This window comes from Symphodus melops (genome assembly GCF_947650265.1).
Source record: "Symphodus melops genome assembly, chromosome: 5".
NCBI lineage: Eukaryota > Metazoa > Chordata > Actinopteri > Labriformes > Labridae > Symphodus > Symphodus melops.
In genome coordinates this window covers 917001-926683 of record NC_136695.1, presented here as the reverse complement: position 1 = coordinate 926683, position 9683 = coordinate 917001, and the positions used below count along the sequence as shown (strand labels likewise).

Sequence of the window (9683 nt, the reverse complement as noted above, 5' to 3'; positions counted from 1 at the left end):
TACATACTCATGAAGACAAACACACTAAAGGAACAATATGTTTACTCATAAAGACTCCGCCCACTCTGCCCGCTGTTAGCACATCTGATAACACGCTACGGAACATGTTATCAGCTTTGCACACGTTTAGTGCATCAGGCCCTTAGAATCATTTATGAAGTCCAACAGTTTCCTTTATGGGATCTTCATGTTCACTGAAAGCCAGGCGTCTGACTCCTCCCACTGACTTTCTCTCGTCCAATCACTGACGAGCTCTCATTGTTCATAACTAAATCAAACCAACGGCAGCTGTGAGTGGGCGGGAACGAGCTGTATGAGGCTGAATGACCCCCCATGTCTTCTTCACATCACCTCATGATGTCATCCGCAGGTTTGACCTCGTGTCCTCATCATGTCGGACTGCAGGACCACGGACCAAGTGAAGGCTCTCCTTCAGTCCTGTGCAACAGCGAAGTCCCAGGAGACCAGAACCTTCTACGACGGATGGTCAAAGTACGAGCAGGTCAGTGGACAGACGGTCGACTCCTTTATGTCTTTTTTCCAAACTGCAGGAGCAACCCAACGAAGACCATAAAGACCAGCAAAAACCACAACAAACACCTCAGAGACCCTGATCAGAGGACCTCAGAGACCCTGATCAGAGGACCTCAGAGACCCTGATCAGACGGCCTCAGAGACCCTGATCAGAGGACCTCAGAGACCCTGATCAGAGGACCTCAGAGACCCTGATAAGAAGGCCTCAGAGAGCCTGATCAGAGGACCTCAGAGACCCTGATCAGAGGGACTCAGAGACCCTGATCAGAGGGACTCAGAGACCCTGATCAGAGGACGTCAGAGACCCTGATCTGTGCTCTGAAGTTGAGATCTGCAGCTGATTGATTAGTGCTTAGTGGTCTTTTTATGGTTCAAGGTTCAAGGTTCTTTATTTGTCAATTCCAAAATATGTCAGACATACAGTGAAATCGAAATTACGTTTCCCCACGGTGCCATGTAGATAAGAAAAGGTAAATAAAATAAAACAAGGTAAAAAAGAGGTAAAAAAGATGTAAAAAGATAAATAATATTTACATTAATAAACCTAAATGTGCAAAAGTATTAAGTTAAATAAAATGGAGTATAGAACAAGATTATAAGACAAGTGAAACTTGTGCATGCGTGCAATGTGCAATAAGTGACCAGGGTTCTGTTTCAATGTTCAAACAGGAGGAGGTTCCAGTGTTCAGTGTTCATGGGGGCAGAGGGGAGGGAGGGGAGGGAGGGGAGGGAAGGGAGCCGGCCCGCAGGCTGCGGTACCGTCTCCCCGATGGCAGGAGGCTGAAGAGGCTGTGTGAGGGGGGGGTGGGCTCACTCACAATGCGGGTTGCTTTGCGGGTGAGGCGGGTGCCGTAGAGGTCCAGAAGAGAGGGGAGCGGGACACCGATGATCCGTTCAGCCGCCTTCACTGTGCGCTGCAGGGTCTTGTGGTTGGCAGCAGTGCAGCTCCCCATCCACACAGTGATGCAGCTGGTCAGGATGCTCTCCATGGTGCCTCTGTAGAAGGAGCACATGATGGGTCTGGATGCTCTCCATGGTGCCTCTGTAGAAGGAGCACATGATGGGTCAGGATGCTCTCCATGGTGCCTCTGTAGAAGGAGCACATGATGGGTCAGGATGCTCTCCATGGTGCCTCTGTAGAAGGAGCACATGATGGGTCAGGATGCTCTCCATGGTGCCTCTGTAGAAGGAGCACATGATGGGTCAGGATGCTCTCCATGGTGCCTCTGTAGAAGGAGCACATGATGGGTCAGGATGCTCTCCATGGTGCCTCTGTAGAAGGAGCACATGATGGGTCAGGATGCTCTCCATGGGGCCTCTGTAGAAGGAGCACATGATGGGTCAGGATGCTCTCCATGGTGCCTCTGTAGAAGGAGCACATGATGGGTCAGGATGCTCTCCATGGTGCCTCTGTAGAAGGAGCACATGATGGGTGGGGGTGCTCTACATGGTGCCTCTGTAGAAGGAGCACATGATGGGTCGGGATGCTCTCCATGGTGCCTCTGTAGAAGGAGCACATGATGGGTCAGGATGCTCTCCATGGTGCCTCTGTAGAAGGAGCACATGATGGGTCTGGATGCTCTCCATGGTGCCTCTGTAGAAGGAGCACATGATGGGTCGGGATGCTCTCCATGGTGCCTCTGTAGAAGGAGCACATGATGGGTCGGGATGCTCTCCATGGTGCCTCTGTAGAAGGAGCACATGATGGGTCGGGATGCTCGTGCTCTCTTCAGCTTACGGAGGAAGTAGAGGCGCTGCTGGGACTTCTTGGCCAGTGATGTGGTGTTTGCTGTCCAGGAGAGATCCTCACTGATGTGGACCCCCAGGAACTTGGTGCTGCTCACTCTCTCCACAGGAGCACCGTCGATGGTCAGGGGGGGTTTGGGAGTGGGGGCCCTCCGGAAGTCGACAACAACCTCCTTGGTCTTGTGGATATTCAGGAAGAGGTTGTTGTCTCTGCACCACGTGGCCAGTTGGCCCACCTCCATCCTGTAGTGCGTCTCATCGTTGTTGGAGATGAGACCGACCACTGTTGTGTCGTCCGCAAACTTCACAATGTGGTTGCTGCTGAAGGATGGCGTGCAGTCGTGGGTCAGCAGCGTGAAGAGCAGGGGGCTGAGCACACAGCCTTGGGGGGCCCCGGTGCTCAGGATGGTGGTTTTTGATGCGTTGCCACCAACCCGCACAGTCTGAGGCCTCTCGCTGAGGAAGTCCAGCAGCCAGTTGCACAGGGAAGTGCTGAGCCCCAGCTGGTCCAGTTTGCCGATCAGCTGCTGAGGGATGATGGTGTTGAATGCTGAACTGAAGTCTATGAACAGCATTCTGACGGATGAGTCTTTGGAGTCCCGGTGGGTGAGGGCTGGGTGAAGAGCAGAGCAGATTGCATCCTCGGTTGATCTGTTGCCCCGGTCTGCAGACTGGTAGGGGTCCAGGGTGGAGGGAAGGGAGGATTTGATGTGGGCCATGACTAATCTTTCAAAGCACTTCATGATGATGGGGGTCAGTGCAACGGGTCTATAGTCATTGAGAGTGGATGGTGATGGCTTCTTTGGAATGGGTATGATGGTGGTCGGTTTGAAGCATGATGGAACAACAGTCTGCCTCAGAGAAGTGTTGAACATGTCTGTGAAGACATCTTTGAGCTCCTCTGCACAGTCCTTCAGCACACGGCCAGGGATGTTGTCTGGACCTGCAGCCTTGCGGGTGTTGATGTTATAGATGGTTCTCTTCACGCTGGCTGCAGTCAGGCACAGGGTCTGGTCGTGGGGAGGAGGGGTGGTCTTCTGTGCGGGCATGCTGTTGTTTGCTTCAAACCTGGCAAAGAAGCTGTTTAGGTCGTTCAGCAGAGAGGTGTTGTTGTCACAGGTCTGTGGCTTGGGTTTGTAGTCCGTGATGGTCTGGATACCACGCCACAGGCTCTGCGCGTCTCTGCTGGTTACTTTAAGTGAGTAGCTGTGTTTAGCTTTCCTGATGCCACGGGACAGGTTGGCCCTCGCTGTTCTCAGGCCGACTGCATCCCCAGCTCTGAAGGCGATGTTCCTGGCCCTCAGTAGCCCGCGTACCTCTCCTGTCAGCCATGGCTTCTGGTTAGCCTGGGTGGTGATGGTTCTGGTGGTGGTGACATCATGAATGCATTTGCTGATGTAGGAGGTGACAGTGTCAGAGTACTCCTCAATGTCTGTGTGGTTGTTGTAGGTGGCTGCCTGCTTAAACATCTCCCAGTCTGTCCTGCAGTGCAGCAGAAGCCCCCTCTGGCCACACACATACCTGCTTCAGAACTGGTTTGGTGACTTTAACCCTGGGTCTGTAAACTGGTATTAGCATTACACTGATGTGGTCAGAGTGGACAATCTGGGGGCGGGGTGACGCCTTGTAAGCACCTTTAACAGATGTGTAAATCATGTCTAAGGTGTTACCTCCTCTTGTGGGGAAGTTCACGTGTTGGTGGAAATGGGGTAAAACCGTCTTGAGATTCACGTGGTTAAAATCCCCCGCGATGATGAAAAATCTGTCTGGGTGGGCGGTCTGCTGCTCACTGATGGCGTTGTAAAGTTCCCAAAGTGCGTCGACTCTATCCGCGTTGTTGTTAGTGGGGGGGATATACACAGCGATGAGCAGGGTCGCTGTAATCTCCCTCGGTTGATAGAAAGGACGGCACTTTATGATCATAAACTCCACCTGCGGTGAACAGTGTTTACATACCACAGCTGCATCCCGACACCAAGCATCCCTGATGTAGACACAGACTCCACCACCTTTCTTCTTTCCTCCTTTAATAAGGATTCTGTCCGAACGGTAGCATGTGAACTGTTCAAGCTGAACGGTGGGTGTGTTCGTTCAGCCATGTCTCTGTGAATATGTACGCACAGCTGTCCCTAACGTCGCGGTGCGCAGCTCTCACCAGCTCTATGTGGTCCATTTTATTGTCCAAAGATCTGACATCAGCCCGTAGAAGAGTCTGAAGAGCGGTCCTGTAGGGCATTTTAGCGAGCCTCGCTTTTATACCTCCACGTTTACCTCTCTTTTGTTTTCGCTCGCACCGTTTGCATTTCCGTCTCCTCTCCAGGGGGTCAACTGGCTCGCGAAGTAATCCCAAAGTTTGAAGCTGTTGTTTTAGGGATTCCGGTAATAAATCCACAGAAATGTCATCACTGTTTGAGTCCAGTAGAAACTTGCGGCTGTAATTGAGTTTTTCCATAGTAAGAAAAACGGGAAAAGTCAAAAGAAAGAAAGAAAGTAAGAAAAAAAAAGAAGTGAAAACCGTTCTATAGGGAGAGCGAGAGGCCGCTGCGTCCGCGCGCGCCGCCGGTCATACTATGTGTGACCGGCGGCGTTGGGGGGATTGCAATTTCATCTGTGCTGTATGTTTAACGTGGAGCATATTTGACAAATAAAGAACCTTGAACCTTGAACCTTGAAAGTATCTCACCCTGACAGGACTTAGAGCTGTTGAACTACAAGGCTCCAAACATCGGGGTGGATTTCCTTGATGCTAACTTCTCTGGAAGTCGTGAGGATGTTCAGGTCTTGGATGTGGCCTGTGGATCTGGACTGGTCGCCAAACTGGTGAGTAAAACAACGTATGAAGGGTATCTTCAGCGTGATGGACCAGCCAGCTCTTCTCTCTGCTCCCCCTCTCTCTCCCAGAGGACACACTGTTAACCTCCTCCTCTTCTTGTGTTCAGATGACTGAAGTGGGCTTCAGGAACTTTGTGGGAGTGGACGGCAGTAAAGGCATGCTGGAGCTAGCTGCTCAGACCGGCCTCTATCAGGACCTCAGACAGGCCTTACTGGGAACTGAACCCCTGCCTGCACAGACTGGTACACTCCACTCACACCTCATACACACTCTGATCCATCACACACACGGTCTCGTTCTCCCGGTGCAAAGCGTCAGAACACAGGTTCACTTCCTGTCTGGATATTTGACCAATGAGGAGACATTGTGCATCATTCAGACACATTCACGGTGTCTTTCTCATCCTTTCTGATGCTGTGAGAATAACGCAGTAAATTTGACTTCAGCCCACCTTCAGCATAATTCATACAGCGCCCTGGGTGGGTTCTGTGTTTTCAGGGAACCAATTGCGCCGTTTCCACAAAGCAGTCCGGTACGGATCGGTACAGTTTGGTACGGTTTGGTTCGATTAAGCCTGATCCCGTTTGTGTTTCCACAGCCACCCGTGTCCTATTTGGTAGTCGGCGTGTAAGCCGGATGACGATAGCGACATATGATGGCAGCTCACCGCTAACAGCTAACTCATAAAGTCAACAAAGAAGAAAAACACAACACAAAAGCCCTGTTTCCACCGAGCGGCCCGGCTCAGGTCGCCTCGGTACGGCGCACATTTTGAGGCGTTTCCAATGACTAGTCCCGGGAAAGATTCCCAAATAACCAATCTGTACCGTCCCACTGAGGTGACCCGAGCCGGACTGCTCAATTGAAACGGGCCTAATGAGAGCAAAGAAGTTCAATGAGTTTAGTTCATAGCAGAATAAAAACTGAAATCTGTAAATATCAACCTGCAAGATCACCGGCCTCTTCCAGGGAATTAAACACTTTGATTAGTTCAATTTATGTGACACCCAAAACACAACTTTGTACTCAAGTCACTTCATCTTTGTGCCGTTTCATTTGAGTCATCAGGTATGTGCCCCCCCCCCATTAATTACAGTTTTAATCACGTCTGATATATAATCAATTCCAAAATATATGACATTTGTTTTTCGTTAATTTGTATTTTTGAACTTTTGTAAGCTGTATGACGCCTGAAAGGAGCAAACTGTATCTCTGCCCCCTAGTGTTTAAAATGAGCACTGCAGTCTAAACTCTAATCATCACAGAGAGCTGGCTCCCCCCCTCCTCTCACACAGGTCAGCATGTGGTGGACACTGTAGCTTCAGTGTTTAGCCAGCTCTGCATGTGGTGGACACTGTAGCTTCAGTGTTTAGCCGGCTCTGCATGTGGTGGACGCTGTAGCTTCAGTGTTTAGCCAGCTCTGCATGTGGTGGACGCTGTAGCTTCAGTGTTTAGCCAGCTCTGCATGTGGTGGACGCTGTAGCTTCAGTGTTTAGCCAGCTCTGCATGTGGTGGACACTGTAGCTTCAGTGTTTAGCCAGCTCTGCATGTGGTGGACACTGTAGCTTCAGTGTTTAGCCAGCTCTGCATGTAGAGACACTGTAGCTTCAGTGTTTAGCCAGCTCTGCATGTAGAGACACTGTAGCTTCAGTGTTTAGCCAGCTCTGCATGTAGAGACACTGTAGCTTCAGTGTTTAGCCAGCTCTGCATGTAGAGACACTGTAGCTTCAGTGTTTAGCCAGCTCTGCATGTAGAGACACTGTAGCTTCAGTGTTTAGCCAGCTCTGCATGTGGTGGACACTGTAGCTTCAGTGTTTAGCCAGCTCTGCATGTGGTGGACACTGTAGCTTCAGTGTTTAGCCAGCTCTGCATGTGGTGGACACTGTAGCTTCAGTGTTTAGCCAGCTCTGCATGTGGTGGACACTGTAGCTTCAGTGTTTAGCCAGCTCTGCATGGGTCTGTAAAGCTTTCTGCGTTCTAACCTCTCTCCATGTTTCATCTCCAACATTGATCCTAGTTTGAGCAGCTTTCTGCTGCTGGAGCTTATTAGAAACATGCAGAGGCTTTTTAGCTCGGGTACAATCACTTCTATCTGAAGCAGTTCCACTGCCCGCTTCCATCGCTGCAACACCTGTTCACCTGAGAACTGCTCTCATATCTGGCAAACCCAGGGGCGTCCAAAACGGCCTTCAAAGCCCCGCCTACCTTCTCTGGTCCAATCAAATCCAGAGCATTCAGGAGCAAAATCTAAAGTTAGAAGGAGGACATACTGGCTGCTGCATTGTTGTCAGAGAAGCTTCAACACAGCATGTTTCCTTCATGATCACACAGGAAGAGAGCAGCTCTCTGATTGGCTGACTGATCACACAGGAAGAGAGCAGCTCTCTGATTGGTCCTTTAAAGTATGATTGGTTGGAAACTGAGTGAGCTCTTCTTCTTCTGTTATTTCAGGGATGTTTGACGTGGTGATCCTCGTTGGTGCTCTGGCTCCAGGTTTTATACCGGTCAGTGTGGTCAGAGAACTCTGCAACGCCGCCAAACCAGGTAACCTGAACCTGAAGCAACAGTCCCAGCAGGTGAACTGAAACATTTACAGGGACGGATAGGACACTGATGCTTTGAAACGTTAAAGTGAAGGTCATCTTAACGTCACTGCTCGGGTCCAAAACGACTCCAAAGTTTAAAAAAAGAAATGGTAACGTTAAAAGGGAATGCATGTGATGTCACAGTGGAAGGGGGCGGAGTCAGTGTCATAAAGGCTCTTTAATAAAGCCACAGGACGAAGCCACAAAAATGTGTACAATCAAAACAGCAAACCTCTGGTGCTGAAACATGAAACTGATGCTGAAGTGTAAAACTCTGCAGTTCCTGGAGTGTCCACTAGAGGCTGGCTGCAGTTCCTGGAGTGTCCACTAGAGGCTGGCTGCAGCAGCACAGGAAGTCACATACACACCCATTCAAACAGCCTGTTTTTACAGCAGACATGAACATGTTTACAGACTGCTTCAAAAAACCAAATAGGTGTGATTAGCTCATGTCTCCATCCACACACACTGTACGGGGGGAATGTTTTCATGACTCAGCAGTTTTGATTGGATGAAGGATCAGAGTTATTCACAATAAGGCGTGTAGCTGAGCTGATTGACAGGTGGGCGCCATGTAACGGTTTGTCAGGAGGCTTAAAACCCGCCTCAGCTCTCAGCCTGTCGTTAGCTTGACTCAAAGTTAGCCTGAGACAGCATTTCCAGCACGGAGACCGCCATCCATGGGACTCCAGCGCCCCCTGCAGGGACACACAGGGGACTCCAGCGCCCCCTGCAGGGACACACGGGGGACTGCAGCGCCCCCTGCAGGAACACACAGGGGACTCCAGCGCCCCCTGCAGGGACACACGGGGGACTGCAGCGCCCCCTGCAGGAACACACAGGGGACTCCAGCGCCCCCTGCAGGGACACACGGGGGACACCAGCGCCCCCTGCAGGGACACACAGGGGACTGCAGCGCCCCCTGCAGGGACACACAGGGGACTCCAGCGCCCCCTGCAGGGACACACGGGGGACACCAGCGCCCCCTGCAGGGACACACGGGGGACTGCAGCGCCCCCTGCAGGAACACACAGGGGACTCCAGCGCCCCCTGCAGGGACACACGGGGGACACCAGCGCCCCCTGCAGGGACATACGATTATTGATCGGATTTAAAAACAGCGAAGTGCGGACCAAAAGCTGATTAGCTGTTATGTTTGTATGTTTACACCTCACTGCTCTGCAGAAGGAAGACAATGGGAGCATGCACATATCATTAGAACCGACCACTGACCACTGGCCTGGCATGTGTACTACAGCGCTTCTGGTTGGTTTTGAGGATCTGTGTAAACGGAAGTCATCAAAATTGTCGTCTGAACGCAAAACTTTTTTGTAAATACATGATTCAATTTTTTTAGCCGTACCCTCTATTATCAAAAGTTCTATTTATGAGTGATTTAAATAACACAGAGCCAACAAATTCAAAGTCTCAAATATTCAAATGAAACCATGTGAACATGAACTAGGTGGAGGAGGTTCTCTGGGTCTGCTCGGTTTGTTAAACAACCTGAAGTTAAAGCAGTCAGTCAGTGACACGCGTGTTATTAGTGTGATTCTATGCAGCTGTGATCTGTGTGCAGGAGGGCTGGTGTGCATGGTGAGAGGGGAACACAAAGGAGCAGAGCACGACATGTACCAGTGTGACCTGGAGAGGGAGCTGCAGCTGATGGAGGACGAGGGGCTGTGGAGTCATGTGGCTGTCGACCACACAGATAGGTACATGATGGACGCTATCCAGCAGGGGGAGCTGTTCATCCGCGGGACGGTCTATCTGTACAAGAAGACAAAGTTACATAAGGAGTAAAGTCTGCTCTCTGTCAAGTCTTGAGAAAACGTGTTGAGAATAATATAAATGAAACTGATTCTGAGAATTGTTGCTGTCCAAATAAAGATTGATTGAAGAAGTGTATCCATCCATGCTCACTGAGATCAAGTGTCAGAAATGACAGTGAAGCAGAAACACCTCAGTGACCTGAAGAAACAGCT

General features: G+C 50.6%; 1 protein-coding gene across 1 annotated transcript; it reads left to right on the top strand.

Annotated features, from left to right (window-relative positions):
- Window positions 1-391: 391 nt before the first annotated feature.
- Window positions 392-9501, top strand: LOC306823286 (methyltransferase-like protein 27; the record flags this gene model as incomplete). Its single annotated transcript, XM_079342742.1, has 5 exons — window positions 392-502; window positions 4972-5100; window positions 5220-5355; window positions 7565-7657; window positions 9278-9501. 5 exons carry the CDS (start codon window positions 392-394, stop codon window positions 9499-9501), a joined length of 693 nt encoding a protein of 230 aa, XP_079198868.1.
- Between the last annotated feature and the right edge of the window lie 182 nt (window positions 9502-9683).